The sequence below is a fragment of the Kogia breviceps genome, chromosome 2 (genome assembly GCF_026419965.1).
Source record: "Kogia breviceps isolate mKogBre1 chromosome 2, mKogBre1 haplotype 1, whole genome shotgun sequence".
Classification (NCBI taxonomy): domain Eukaryota; kingdom Metazoa; phylum Chordata; class Mammalia; order Artiodactyla; family Physeteridae; genus Kogia; species Kogia breviceps.
Genome location: NC_081311.1, coordinates 35794378 through 35810501, shown reverse-complemented (window position 1 = coordinate 35810501; position 16124 = coordinate 35794378). Strand labels below are relative to the sequence as shown.

The 16124-nt window shown below is 37.9% G+C and overlaps 1 protein-coding gene across 7 annotated transcripts in view; it reads left to right on the top strand.

Moving 5' to 3' along the window:
* The window catches only part of PCGF5 (polycomb group ring finger 5), a 115970-nt gene extending 105251 nt beyond the window's left edge, over positions 1-10719 (top strand). For all 7 annotated transcript variants that reach the window (XM_059055482.2, XM_067025058.1, XM_067025056.1 and 4 more), the window contains one exon: positions 4908-10719. In XM_059055482.2, coding sequence (XP_058911465.1) covers positions 4908-4955 — 48 coding nt within the window. In that variant the 3' untranslated portion in view covers positions 4956-10719. The remainder of the gene's footprint in view (positions 1-4907) is intronic.
* The last annotated feature ends 5405 nt before the right edge of the window (positions 10720-16124 follow it).

Genomic DNA, 16124 nt, shown 5'->3' with positions numbered 1-16124 from the left:
TCACCTAGAAAATTTCAAGGAAAAAATTATCACTATTATAAGAAAGTATTATTATATGTGTAGCTTTATACTATTAAATTTTTTAATTTTGTGAAAATTTCATGAAATAGACAGTTTTCTAGGAAAATAATAGTGGACCAACATTCACCCAAGAAGAAAATGTAAATCACTAAATTATGGAAGACATAAAAAAAAATTAAATTACGGATACCTAAATATAAAACTACTTTTAATGGTCACATTCTCTCATATTTTCAAGGAATAGATCATTCTCATTCTAAATTGGTTTAAGTCATTGAAAAAGATGGAATTTTTTCAGTTTCATTTTACAAAGCTAACATAATCATGAAAGCAAAAACTGACAGAGAACCTGCAATTAGAAAACGAGTATCAAATCTTATTTTGAACATAAAAACAAAGATGATAAATAACATACTAAATATACTAAAATAATATGCTAGAAGAATAATAAACCAAGACCAAGTAGTATTTTTATCAGAAATGCAAGAATGGCTTCATGCTGGGGAGAGGGAAATTATATATATATTATATCCTAAAAACACCAAGTCAAATAAATACTAGTAGATGCTGAAAAGGCATTTGATAAAATTTGATGTTAAGTCCTAATTTTTCCTGCAAGCTTCTTATTTTGAAAATTTTCAAAACAACAACAAAGTTGATGTAATACAAAGGAATATCTTTTACTTAGATTTAGCAATTAACATTTTGCTACATTTTTTGCCCCCCTTTCCCTTTCTTCCTCTTCTCCTTATTGTGTTAATCTCTTTATAAATATATCTATTGTTTCTTTACGGAGCCGCTTGAAATTAAATTGCACATATCATGACAGTTGACCTCTAAATACTTCAGCGTATGTTTCCTAAGATCAAAGACCTTCTCATATGTAACCACAATCCCACTGTGCGCACACGAAATTTAGTACGTTAAATATTATAGTGATGTCAGTTCTTCCCATAATTAAATTATGAAGTTTAGTATAGTTTCAAACACATTTTTACCAGATTCTTATTTAACTTGACAAAGTCAGTCATTCTAAAGTTCATCAGGAAGTATAACTTGGTGCCTCTGGTCAGTCCCATTTTTAAATGAGTAATCACGGAGCACATGCATGGCCACCGCCTGAAATGTATTTTAAAGCTGAAGTAATTAAAATCCGGTACTATCTTAAACATAGATACATGAATAAAAAGAATAGCTCAGGAACATGAATCTATCAAGAGTATTTCAAATTAGTGGAGGGTAAAAAGATTAACAAATATCTATTGAGCCCTTAATTATGCACTGGGCAGTCTTCTAGGTCCTGGGAACGTAGAAGTAAAAATGAAAAAAATTAATTTCCTTCATGGAGCCTATACTCTAATGATAACAGATGAAAGATAAATGAGTAAAATTTATAGTGTTAGAAGAAAAATTAAAGTAGATAAATAGACTATTTTAGATAAGATAGCCAAGGGAAGACCTCTTTGAGTTGGGGTTTTTTTGATCAAAAAGAAGTGAGAGTAAGAGCTGTGTGTCTATCTGGGGTAGGGCCCTCTAGGCCGGGGGCACGCAGTGCAAAGATCCAGAGATGTGGTCGTGTTTGGTGGTTTGAGGGCTGCAAGGTGGCCAAGGGCCTGGAGCAGAGACAGTAGTTGACCGGGGAATCGGGGAACTTGGAGCATATATGTTGGGGTGGGATGTGATCTAGTAGGGTTTGTTTTCAGTTAATTGTACTGAGACTTTTGGTGGTGGTGATAGGGTGGGGGGATTCAATCCATACCTGCCATTATAGGTGTTTTTCATGGCTAAAATGGTACACATTAAAAATGATACCATCAAAGATCAGGAAGAGAGCATAGCTAACTAACCTAGAGTGAGGATGGCCTTTCTCATTGTACTTGTAAAAGGAAAGAAAACAAACCAAGTTGACTACTAATACTGCAAAGTACATGGCAAAAATACCGTAAATAAGGAATATTTGCAATATATGACAGAAAGATTTGCTGCCCTAATACGTAAAGAATCCATACAAATCTGTAGGACAGAGTTAACTTTCCAGAGAAAGATGAACAAAAGACATGATAAGACAAATCACAAAAGAAGGAAACACAACTGGCTAGTAAACATATAAAGATGGTTAACTTATTTATAAGTCAAAATGGAAGAAGAAATAAAATACTATTTTATGCTTATTAAATTTCCAAATTAAGAGAGAGGAAAGGAATAGTACTCATTATTGATGAGGCTACTGAAGAATGAGCACTCATATTTCTTTCAGAAATGTAAAAATAGACAACTTTCTTAAAGTCCAGTGTGATAGCATTTACCAAAAAGCCTTTTAAAATGCTTATGCTGTCTGAATCAGCAGTTCTACTTCTAGGAACCAACCCTAAGGGTGCAGGAGATAGGGTGGGGAGTGGGGAATAGATCATTGGGTCACAATAAATTCATAATAGCAAAAAAAAGAAAAAAACTTAAATATGCAGTAAAAGATTTGTTGATAATTTATTATAATTTCTATAAAGGTATCATATGTAGCCTTTATCAATGATCACATATGACCATATTAAATAGTGTAGAAATAAGTTTATGGAATTTTTTAATGGACAAAATTCTTTTATGGACAAAATTATTTAGCAAACAATATGTGTAGCGTGATTCCAGTTTTAAAAAGAGAAATAATGTAGACAAAAAGACTAGATGGATGTACATAAAAATGACTATGGTGGTTATCTTTGGGTGTGGGATTTAAATGATTCTCTTTTTCTTGGTGGTTTTCTATACTTTCTAAATCTAAAACCAAGTTACTTTTATGGTAAATAATTTATTTTTTAAGAAAAACAGTACATCAACCAGTCAATTTTTATCATTTTCTAAAACTATCACATTTGAAATATATATACTTTGGAAGTATGGATTCTTTTAGTAAATGATGAGACCGAGGACTGGCAGTGTCCGCTCAGTGTGGCCCCATAACACTAAGAGGAGTGACAGGCCACGTTTCATTACAGTGCGCGCAGTGCCATTGTACCTCAGCAGGCGAACTGAAACACAAATAGGACTTAAAGTATACCTTAACCGTTTCCAGTTTTGTAACACCAATAATTCTTAAACTTCACGTTGTCATAGGACACACACACATACGAATGGTTACTTGGAGGAGAAAACAAAACCGTTTTCAGCCAAAAACTGAGAAAATCCCAACCACTGACAAACCAAGCCATTTTACTTCCCTCTCTTCCTACATCCTAGTAGAATTGGTGATGGATTTTTCTATGCATGATGAATGGATTTTTGAACGAGTGACTTAATTATTTGCAGAAAGTATGCAGATTCAACAGGAATGGAAAGCAAAGCTAGAAAGATTATTATGATGAGAGGCAAGCTCTGGGTTGGGTCAGGTAGGATGGGAAGTAGTCAAGTTAGGTTAATACGATGTCTAGGTAGCAGTCTCCAACTCTGCCTGAACTTCAGAAAACCCAGGGAGTTTTGTAAAATACAGATTTCTGTGTCCCACTCACAGATATTCTGATTCAGAGGGAACAGAATAAAGTTTAAATAAAAACAAGGAAGCAAAATTTAACCACAATAGATTTAGACCATGGAAACCCTGAGAGACTGTGACTTTTACTCCAGTTCTTAGAAAACTGTAGGGCATCACCTTACTTCTTCAGCTGGGAACAGCAAGATCTAGGAATTTTCATTCCTACCCTCCAGTCCAACACTGAGCTGAATGGTGAGAGAGACTTCCCAGGATGTAGCATAGCGATGATACCTACAGAAACAGTCATTTTCAGGGTTTTTCAGTCTACCACTGTTGTCTATAGGAAAGAAAGAAAGACAGGATTTTTGCATTCACCTACACAGAGACAAGGGGGGAAACGAGTCAGTAGCCATCTCAGCCCTTCCTTTTTTTTTTTTTTTTTTTTTTAAATGTATTTTAGACATAATCTTATGTCTCTATTTTATCACACGACAATGAAGTTTCCCTACAATTTTACTGCTTTTTTTTTTTTTTTTTTTTTTAGCCCTTTCTTGTTTTCATAAAAGTAGCTCCTGGAAATTTCATTTTAAAAAGGGGAATCTGCACCTTTAAGAAAAGGAAAATCATTGGTTCTTCAGACCCTTTCTTTGATGTTTGAGTTCTATGTGATATGACAAAACAGAGGGTAAAAAAGACGCAGAAGTAGCAGTGTGGCTTTTACCACAGGAAACTGTTTCCTCTCCAGTGCTGTATGTTGATGTATGATACCTTCCCTACGTAGAGCAAAACTGAAGGACAGTCTGAACCATTCAGTTACGTAATAGTCAAGTCCAAATATTTAGTAGTATCAACTATTGAAAGGAGGCGGTTTCGTCTAACAATTAGTTACTTGTTTTTCAAAATTTTTTAAATGACAGTTAAGTTTTAAATCCTAAAAAGAAGCGTCAAAGTTAAGATGTGTGATTTGTAAACACTATCCCAGTTTTCCTAGATTCATAGCAGGAGGTCTCTGTTAATTCGTGACTCAGTGGGCTCTCACAAACAGCAGCCCTGACGGAGTCCAGCCTGCGGGCTTGTCTTGTTCAGCCCCACAGGTGAATGCAGGTGAGAGCTTTCCATCCTCCACACAGGCCCTGCCTCACCCTGAGTATTAACATCAGTACTATTCACATATGCAAGCAGTATGACATCTGCAGGCCTTCCAGCTTGACCTTTGTTGCCAGTTATGGAAAACTTGACTGATTCTAGAAAATAGTAGCTGTTTAAGAATATAGTCTTAATGATAATTACAACCTCAATTGTCATAATCACCGGTACCAGGAAATACTGTAAGCTATAACTGCACATTCTTAAAGTCTTTTATGTATGATCTATGTTGTTTTTATATCAACAGTCTTATTCATCATCTGTTTTTATTTTATAGTCATACCCCATGGTACTGCAGTATCGACCAAGAATTGATTTTGGTTAGGCCATGGGGCCTAGATCCCACTGAATGAATCCTGTACTACGTGTTTACTCATCGACAGACTGCACAGTGAACGGTGTGTGGACTGGAGGGACACAACCAGATTTTCAGCATGCGAATAAGGCCATTGTCTGTCTCTAAATTGTCAGTTGCATTTTTGTTGTTTCTATTAAGAGCAAACCAAGTGCCATTCTGCTACTGAACCATCTGCATAAGGTATCTGTGCTGCCTCACAGTGCACAGTACAAGTCATGGTCGAAAGCAGTTAGGTGTGCAGCCGCGATTCAGCCTTCTGAATATTTTGCTTGCCTGTTCCAAGATTGTTCTGATGTTTGATTACACTAGTAATATGGCTCAATCTTTGTGGTGTTGCAGTTTTCACATACTTACTATTTGATTAATTCTTGTTTAAATAGAGTACTGTACAAGGAACTAATAATTATTATATCTTAAAATTATTTTGTATGGGAAATATATTTAGAAAAGTGGTCCTTGAGCCACGGTCCTGTTCTCAGTAAGCTTTTTGTGTGCAAAATAGTTCACTCTTGAGTGTGCAAGTCCTTTGGGGAAGAATTCCAATTGTTCTTTACATTAGAGCACATCATAATTGTAGGCATTTTGAGTCATCTGTCTGTGTAGTCTACCAGTCGCACAGGGAGGGCCTGTTCACCCTCCAGAAAACGTATGTGACTTCCTGGAGAGCTGAAGTGAGATTCACAACCATTTGAAATGTTGGCAGCTGGTCACATTTACTTCTAACAAAATTAATGTGTAAGTGAGGTTAATCTTTCATAATGCCTTATGACGAGCGGGTGCTGCTTCATGAAATGTCATCGCCGTCATGTAGCCCACTTTATGTGTGCGTTGTTATACTGTGGCTCTTATCTAATGAAGTACATTGTTTCCCTTTTTCAGTTGGCCTTAGGTGTGTGTCATTGTGGCATGCAGAAGGTTATGATGATTTAAGTATTAGGATTTTTAGAGCAGGTAACATTAGCTATTTTATGGATTTCAAAAATCTCAAAACAGTTGTAGATTAAAACTGTTAGTAACCTGTCACATTTCCAAACCATACACATAAAATAGAAAAAATGCAGTGTAATAGATAAATATGCTAACCAGAATTAATGGTTTGAGGATATTTCATTTTAGATCCTGTAGTAATCGGGGAAATGGGATTATTGTTTTATACATAAGTTCTTTAAGGTCAGAGCTATGACAATGTCCTTGATTTTGCATTTTTTTAAGTCTTCCATTCATTTTGAGATGAGTCTGCAAGTCAAAAAAAGTCTTGTCACCTTAAATTATATGAAGAACTTCATTTTAAACCTCTTAACATTTACATTATTTTTCATAAACTTCTTTGGAAATTACGTTTTACTAATTGCTTTGAAACTTAGGCCTATTTCCTCAGTTTCAAAGTTAACCTCTGAAATACCTAGGAAATAATCTTGAAAGTTAGGAAAAAATATTTGTTCTAGAAATCTGACATGAGCACAATCTGTGTGTTACACACATAGTTTTTATACTGTATACATAGTAGATGTGCTACATTTTCCAGTAAAATGTATCACAAGGTAATGCCTTTTGAATCTCAAAATGCTTCTTAGAAATAAAACAGTGTACGAACAAGAAACACATACAAAATACAGCTAAATCTTGATGCATTTCACAATATAAAAGGCTGAAACTTCATAATTATCTTTTCCTTATATCTTTGTTTTAAGTCAGAAAGTCTAAAGTTTTCTGTTGTTTTTGGCCTGACTTTTGTGAAAAAGGTTATGGCAATACTTTTAAAATTTCACTTTGTTAGACTGTGTTTGTGCTTGGAGGGGCTCACAAAGAGAATTTAAAAGGCAAGTTTTTGTTAACTCTTTAAAAATGGTTGGCACAGACCATTACCCTAAACCAGAAACTGAACTTACTCCCCAGCTACAGAAATTATTTTGCTACGCTGTCAAATGCAGTTAGTTCCCTGACATCCCTAAGAAATTTTTAGATTTCTTGTAAACTTGTCACATCTAGGTCAGTGATTACTTATGGAAGCTGATTTTAATTAACTCAAAATAAATTGAGAGTGCATTTTAAAATCCACAAATGAGACCTGGATGTTTTTGGGTTCCCAGACAAAACTTGCAGCCTTAAATGAGTTTTATATACATGATCTCATTAAATTTGGCTTGTTGCCTCATCTTATGTAATGTCACTATTTTCCAAGGAAATATATAGGAAGCAATTATGGAATTGAGAATACTTTTATATAAAATTCCTTTATTTAATGTTAATATATTAACACTTTTATTGAAATGCAATGGAATATGTGCCAAAACATGTGAAAACCATGCATAAAGAAGGGCATAGTTATATGGGGAAAGGTACACGTTTTATGATGGCCCTGAGTAATGTGGTATTACTGTTAGAACCACAGACTTCTTCATATATATTCAACCATGGTTTTAAGTATGGGACTACTTTCATGTCTAGTAATACACTAATCCCTAGTTAATTATCCCGAGTCAGGTTGTGGAATTTGTAAGAAACGAGGTATAGAAAAATTTACAGGCAAAAATATACAGGTGGTTAGTTTTACAAACTTGGGGTGCTAATAAGATAAACTCCTTATACAAACAGCCTATAGGAATAATCATCTGAATCTGCAAAATTGGAGAATAAAACTAAATTAAGTTTTTCTTTAATCTCTTGTTTCTTAAGCGACAAACTGAAAGAACTTTACTTCCATAAAAGATTTTGTCATCTGTTTTCTCTGCTTCAGATATCATAGATGTACAAGGGTCAAGGAACCTTGGATCTAAAGAAGGCCTGTGCTTTATTTATAGATATCACTTTAACGGAAGTAATCACATTAGTTAATAGAAAAATCCAAATATGGCCCTTTCTCCAGATTAACAGAATGCTTTTAAGTATAAAAACAAATAAACTAAAAGATTCACTGATGAGGTAGTATTAGGTCATTCAGTCTGAGGTCCAGATACCTTGGGGTGATGTCTTTTAACTACTTTTAGAAAAGTATTTTTCTTTATTCATTAAAAATCTGTCCCATATTAATATGCCACATTTGATAAATGTAATGAGTTTGCTCAACTATGTGTAACTTAAAATGATTCTTTAAGGGAAAAAGAGTATGTTATATAATATTGTGAACTGTTTAGCTTTATTGAACTATTTAAGAGAAAGTGCCTCATTGCTAAAGTGCATTTCTGTTTTAGATTTACTGCATAAATTTTGAGTTTTCTGTCCCTGTCTCTTATCAATGGTTTTGTATCTAAATAGGCTCTTGTAAGTTAGAATAATCTCTTTTTGAAATGAAAGATTTTCATAAGAAAATAGTTATCACCAAAGACATTTTACTGTTAATAACCATGTTAGAGAGACAGTTTAACTGTTTGGAGGTTGGAAATTTTTAGACTGCAAGTTACTTTTATATAATTAGGCAATAACCTTGAGTAATTGCTAAAATATCACCAAAGAAAGGCTTTAAACTTAATTTTCATGGTAAGATCAATCAAATGCAGGTTTTTCTTGCAATAATGAGAGCATACTTCCTTTCAGCTATGTTTCTTGTTTTTCCAGCACCATCTGACAGATCTTAGGAAATCCTCAAAGGTGAAAAAGAGATTAACACAACAAATAGCCTCCCTCTGGATGAAAAGTGGGAGAAATACATACTTTGAAAAGAAAAAGAAAATTGAAATTGAGATTTTAAATTCTAATTTGAGAAGCTTTTTATTCCATGGAGGCGATACAGACTAAAATTATGCTTATTTAGTTCCTGGGTTCTTAGTAATATGAGAAATTTTATTACAGACAGACTTTGGTAAAAGTGCGGACATGCTTACTTGTAATAGAAAATAGTGCATTCTGTTGGATTCACATAAGTAAATGCTTTTTCTGTATTCAAAAGCAAAATTTTCCTCAAGGCCTGTGGTTTGTTTTTTTTTTTTTTTTTAAAGTAAAACTCTTTGTCTTGTTTCTCAGCAATGACTTTGTTTTTAGAATCTAGCCATACAGCCAAATTCGGCAAGATAAGCCCCAGATGAAGAGCATATACACCAGGTTAAGCCCTGTCCTCACACCAGTCTTTTGGGGAGCCCGTGCTGTGGGCCACCTCAAGTAAAGCTCACATTATGAAGTCTTCCTGACAGGCCACCTGGTAAACCTCATTGGATCGGATAAAGATGGATGCACTCCATTATATACTCTGGTTTACCATAAGGAATTTTCCAGCAGGCTATGCTTTATACCAGTGAGATACAGATAATGGTTGTGGGAATTACAAAAATGAGTGAGTTTGCCGTAACTTTAATTTTCTGGGTTAGAAACATAAAAACATGAAATGCTATTATTTTAAGATATATACCTATCCCTACAATAAGGAATATAACATGTCTGCCAGATCTGGTTTATAAAAATTGAAAAATATTAAATATACTAGAAACTCAAACCCTTTGAAAGCACAAAATAACCAACTAATTCTGGATTTACTTGATATACCTAGTTCAGTAGTATTTTGTTAAAAAAAAGTTCAGATTGAAAGTTCATTAAAATGTACTCAAATATACATTACAGGGTTTTCATAGTTTTTTCTTAAAACAGTGGCATTTTTTCCCAAATAATTTAAAAGTGATTCTCTTCCTAATGTAATGTAGTTTTCACAAGTAGTATGTTTATTTGCTATCCTTACTATATTTTGAAATAGAATTAAAATGCTCGAGTACTTCCTTTTCAGAAAGTTACAAAATTAAACAAAAATAAATTATTTTAAATGCTCATTAGAATGTGTCCGAATACTTGTTATGCCCTTTTCTCTAGGATTCAAAACTTGAGTCATTATTCAGAAATGCTTTTTAATTTTAATAACCTTTAAATCTAGAATCAAGTGAAACATATTAAATACTGGGTCCAGTTTTCTTCCATCTTTCAGAGCTTCATGGAATAAGAAACTAATCTAGTACAAACTGAAGAGTAAATATTTCTGGGCAGTGCAGAGATAGTGAATAGATTATGTATTCGTGGACTTCCCATCAGTCCAGCAGAGCAGGAGTTCTGCACATTATAAATGGAATGGGATCAGCCTAACGTTGTTTGGGGTTGGTTTTCTTTCGCTGTATTTTTTTGAATGGGGATGGGGGCCCAAGTGTCCTTATGAAGCTGTGGTCGACAAGAGCTCGTGGGGGGAGCACCAGTGTTCTGCTGCGTTCCTGCATCTGGCAACACAACAGCAAAGCACCAGTTTTTAATAGAGTAGCCCTCACTTTAAATGAAACCATCATAGACTATATTGTACAGTTATGTTGCTAATTTTCCTTTGAAATATAAAATATTTTAAGCTTTTTTTTTTTTTTTGGTCAAAAGTGGTAACATCTTAATACAAATAAAAACCTTTTTGTGGTTGTAAGATTTAGCTTATAAATCATTCAAATTGAAGTGAAAGATTACCCAGGTCATTGTTAATGACTTAGTCTATTAAGAATATATGTATTTTTGTAAAGGAAAAGCACTTGTAGATATTTAATCAGTACTATATGTCTGTTTTGCAGAAATAAAATGCTGCTTAGAGATTCTCTTTAAATATTTTTTATTTTTGTGCTCAACTGTATTTTCTGTTGATCTATGGAATGTTCTGTACAAAGCTGTATGGTTGTACTGTTGGGCTAGACACTTTTGTTTTTTTAAGATCTGGACTTAGCCAAGTATATTTGACCATGTTAAAAATAGTATCTTTGTTATTAAAATTTTGATTGCATAATTTATTGCTGTGTGTCATTCTTCATTATCAGTAGTTGCAGATCATAACCTTCATTTAAAAGTTTCCAGTAAGTATTACCGTAGCAAATTTTATGAATGTTTGTTGACTATTTGAGACGATAAACATTTTCTAAAGATTTCTGAACTGTTTACTTTTAAGATGGCAGACTGGCCCTCGAATAATACTTGAGGTGTGTGTCCACATACACTTTAGAACAATTTCTTTTTTTGTTAAATTAATCTAATCCAAATCATCTTCTGAAAGTAATTGAGTACCAAAGAACGGCCCAAGTGATTTGAAAGACAGACTGCTTTCTTCGGCTACTTAGATAACAGCTTTGTTTTATTAATAACTTGCCTGGGGAATTCTGTTGGGCTGAAGACAGACATTCAAGTCAGAAGGTTGCTGATTCATATCTCTGCCCCATTGTTACAGTGCCTGAAGCTTTGTCTTAGGTTAGTGATACCATGGAGGTGGCTAGAGACCCCAGGCGTTCAGCGAGGTAGGAAAGCAGCATCCTCTGAGCAAAACTCCCTTCACCTTTCAGCATCACCTTTCGCAAGGCTTTTGCAGAGTGGGAAAGAACTTGGAAGGACTGTGCATGGAAAGTGCTCATAATGTAGCCCATTTTACTTTTACCCCATGTCAGGGGCCAGAACAGGGGAAGGCTTCAGGGAAGGCTGGAGGACACAACCAAGGAAAAAAGGAAACCGTTTTCTGACCTAATCAGTCTCTGCCACACTTCCACTTGAGAACAGAGCCAGTTTACCCAGTTCTTAGTGTTTTGTCAACACAGGCTCAGCTCTGATCTTTTCACCAGTTTAGAAAGTTATGGAGGAGTCCACACACCAGCTGAGTTTAAGAGCCAGCCTCTGCTTGTTGTGTGACCGAGGAATTTGCTGACAGTGTTTTGCTGGAAGCCACGTAGAGCCCTGCTTGACACCCAAACCCCTGCTGTGGGATTTGGGGTGCCAGGATTACCATCAAGTGGAGAATCATGCCCGGAAAGAAGAAATAGCAAATGATCGCCCCCCCCCACCTCCCACCAACCAAAGCCCTGCTCCTACCGAGCCCCAGTTCAGATCCCATCAACTCCAGTAGGCTGAGACAAACTTTCTTCTTCTGTACCACTCAGCCCTTTTATCACAACCACAGTAACTGACGTTTGTTAGTCCTCCCATTAGATTACGAGCTTTGAGAGGGATGTTGACAGTCACTGTGGTATATCCTCACCCTCACAACACAAGTTGCATAGTAACTGGCACCAATAAAACCAATGTAGTGGAAGAATCCAGATTTCAGGAAGCAGAGGCAATGCTAACAAGTCTCTAGCCATTTTCCCCAATAGTCTCCTGATCATTCCTCTTCTTATGTGGACATCAGTCATATTGGATTAGGGCCCCACCCTTATGACCTCATCAACTTCAATCAAAGGCCCTATCTCAAAGACAGTCACATTCTAAGATCCTAGGGTTAGGGCTTCACTGTTCAGTTCATAACAGCCATGTGGTGCCCCCTAGACCTGGGTTCAAATACAGGTTCCTTCTGTGTTGTGACTTTGGGCAATTAACTGGTTGAGGCTCAGTTTCCAAAAGCAGGAACAAGATCCCTATCCCATAGGTTCGTGGAGGAATGAGAGGCCACAGGAAGTGCTCAGAGCAATGCAGCACAGCCGTTTTCCATCTCCATCTGATCGTCCACAGATTGCAACCCAGTGTTACCCAATGTTCTCTCTGATTTGCCGGGAGCTAAAATGCCAACAAGTAACTGAAATTTTGCTTACCTAGAGCTATTCCAGTCACATGGTCGTTCATAGAATGTATTCCCACTGAATGTACTAATATGGAAAGGATGCAGCACAGGGTCTAGCACATACTTTACAAATGTCTTCCCTGACTCTCACCCATTTAATCATGAGAACAGACCAGGGAGATAAGAGCAAAAATAAACAAATGGGACCTAATCAAACTTAGAAGCTTTTGCACAGCAAAATGAAAAAACCTACAGGGTAGGAGAAAATATTTGCAGATGATTCGACTGATGAGGGCTTAATTTCCAAAATATACAAACAGCTCATACAATTCAATAACAAAACAACAACCCAATGGAAAAACGGACAGAAGACCTAAATAGACATTTCTCCAAAGAAGACATACAGATGGACAATAGGCACATGAAAAGATGCTCAACATCACTAATTATTAGAGAAATGCAAATCAAACCTACAGTGAGGTATCACCTCACACTAGTCAGAATTGGCCATTATTAAAAAGTCTACAAATAATAAATGCTGGAGAGAGTGTGGAGAAAAGGGAACCCTCTTACACTGTTGGTGGGAATGCAAATTGGTGCAGCCACTATGGAAAAACAGTATGGAGGTTCCTCAGAAAACTAAAAATAGAGTTGCCATATGATCCAGCAATCCCACTCCTGGGCATATATCCAGACAAAACTGTAATTCGAAAAGATACAGGCACGCCTATGTTCATAGCAGCACTATTTACAATAACCAAGACATGGAAACAACCTAAATGTCCATTGACAGATGAATGGATAAAGATGTGAGATATATATAAAATATATTACACTATATATAGTGGAATATTACTCAGAGATAAAAAAGAATGAAATAATGCCATTTGCAGCAACATGGATGGACCTAGAGATTATCATACTAAGCAAAGTAAGCCAGAAAGAGAAAGACAAATACCATGATATTACATGTAATATATGGAATCTAAAATATGAAACAAGTGAACAACACAGAAACAGACTCACAGATATAGAGAACAGACTTCTGATTGCCAAGGGGGTGGGAGGTGGATGAGGGAAGGACTGGACATTTGGGACAGGCAGATGCAAACTGTTATATAGAGAACGAATAAACAACAAGGCCCTGCTGTAGAGCACAGGGAACTATATTCAAGATCCTGTGATAAACCATAATGGAAAAGAATATGAAAAAGAATATATATATGTATAAATGAGTCACTTTGCAGTACAGCAGAAATTAACACAACATTGTAAATCAAGTATACATCAATTAAAAAAAAAAAAAAAACAGACCTGTGAGGTAGGCACTCTTAGCCCAATTTTAATGATGAGAAAGTGATCTAAATAACTTGCAATCACCAGACATGTATTTGGATCTTCACCGTGGGCCTGTCTATTCCCTAGGGTGAGTCTGTTCTCAGGGGCCCTGGCTCTTTGCATCTGAGAGCTGAGAGCTCTAGAGAAGCTTATGCTCAGGCCTTCTGGCCGCTCCAGGATGGATCACATAGAGGATAAACATTCGGCAGCCAGTATGTGCCTAAGATGACTGTGGTCAAGATGTTGTTTTGAGCACCCACTGTATACCAGGAGCTGTGTGAGATTCTGGGGATCCAAGTGGCGAGCCGAACAGATTTCACCCTTACGCTAACTGAGCTTCCAGTATGGGAAAGAGATAACCCATTAAACAAAGACCAGAAATACATAATAAAAAGAGGAGTAAGTTGTCTGAAGAAAATAAATTCTATGAGAAAGAATGGGAGGTCCAGACCTTTCTGAGAAAATGGCATTAAGTGGAGATGAGAGAGAAGCTGGAGTTGGCCAGGAAAGAGTATTCCTGAGAACCAGTAAGAGCAGGGAGAACTCCATGCTGCCTGGCCACCTGCGGGAGGTGGAGAGGGGAGGCGTAACAATGGGAGAGAATTCTGGAGACGAAGGCAAGGGGCTGGGTCATTTAGACACTTTGATTTTTGTCTGTGTTGGGTCTTTGTTTCTGTGCGAGGGCTTTCTCCAGTTGCGGTGAGCAGCGGCCACGCTTCATCGCGGTGCGCGGGCCTCTCACTGTCACGGCCTCTCCCATTGCGGAGCACAGGCTCCAGACGCGCAGGCTCAGTAGTTGTGACTCATGGGCTTAGCTGCTCCGCGGCATGTGGGATCTTCCCAGACCAGGGCTTGAACCCGTGTCCCCCGCATTGGCAGGCAGATTCTTAACCACTGCGCCACCAGGGAAGCCCAAAAACCTTCTATTTTATTCGGAGCACAATGGGAGGGTTTTACACAGGAGCTTGACAACATCCTGTTTACATGTTTAAATGATCACACTGGGAGCTTTGTGGAGAATAGATGGTAAAGCATAGAAGCTAGAATAGACGTGAGAACAGGCTAAAAGCCTAGAATAGTAGCCCAGGTAAGAAAAAGCAGCAGGGTCCCAGACCAGAGCCATGGACCTCAAGACGAACCTAACTGGTGACGGAGAGAAGAGGGTTTCTTTGCACATATCACCCCCACCCCGGCTGCAATGTGCCTACATTTAATGAAACCTAAGTTTTTAGGTCATAGGTGAAGCTCTGGATGGGGGTGGGGAATTCAGACCAAGAGGGTGGGAAGAAGCCATGAAACTGAGAGGAACAGCCACACCCAAACTCCCAGCACTTCCTTAGGAAGCCTGGAGTGGGGAGGGTGGCCAGAGCAGCGGGAGGATGTTTGGATGGGAGAAAAGGATCCTGAAAAGCCTGGTAACCAGGGCTCCCACGGCCCCCGCTGCTCTGCTAAGCACCCACCTTTTCCCAGCCAGGCACCTCCTCCCCACTAGAGGCCCGGCCCCACCCCCTGCTCAGGATGCAGGATGCCGTCCTCAGGAGCTCCGGCTCTCCTCCCACCCAGAGGAGGTCCTTGCCGACTTCTTCCCCATAACCCCTTACACAGCCCTGTCCTGACCCGAGCATTGGAGCAATGCAGCCCCAGACTCCAGTAAGGGCTCTAGTAAGGGGTCTCCCGCTGATTAACTGAAGGATGGGGGAATTACATATTATCTCCTCAATGGTGACTGAGACCCTAATGTAAATGTGACACTGAACCAGCAGAACTCACGAGACGTAATTAACACACCTACTTCTTGAATCTGGGCCTCTCACAGCCCACTTCCACTGGATGAAAACATCAGTAGCCCTGGAACTTTCTCAGCACACTTTAAATCACAAAATATGGTCTCAATTGAGAAATCAGAAAGTCCAGTTCAGTCATATTGATCAATTACTCACTATTTTATTGCAAGGTTACACTTCTTCCCTGCTCCTAACTAGGGCCCGGTAAAGGGTTACCTACTTTCCAAAACTGGAGGGTGGTGGTCCCTCCTTCCCTGATTTGTTCTCCCCGGTTTGGGTACGTACTTGGTGGGGAAGGAGGGGAATCCGAGAACAGCAGAGCAGCTTGTAAGCTGGTTCCCAGCAATCTGGACCCGTCTGATGCTCACAGCCCCCTTTCACGCAATACTCTTTCTGGGTTCTTTGGACGGTCCCCTCCAGAACCTTCAACCATCACTCTCCTTGACAGGAGCCGTGCCTGTGTCAGTGGGCTGTTCCCCGTGCCCCTGACCTTCTGTGCCAGCGCTATAGCCCACAGCCTCTTACTGCAGG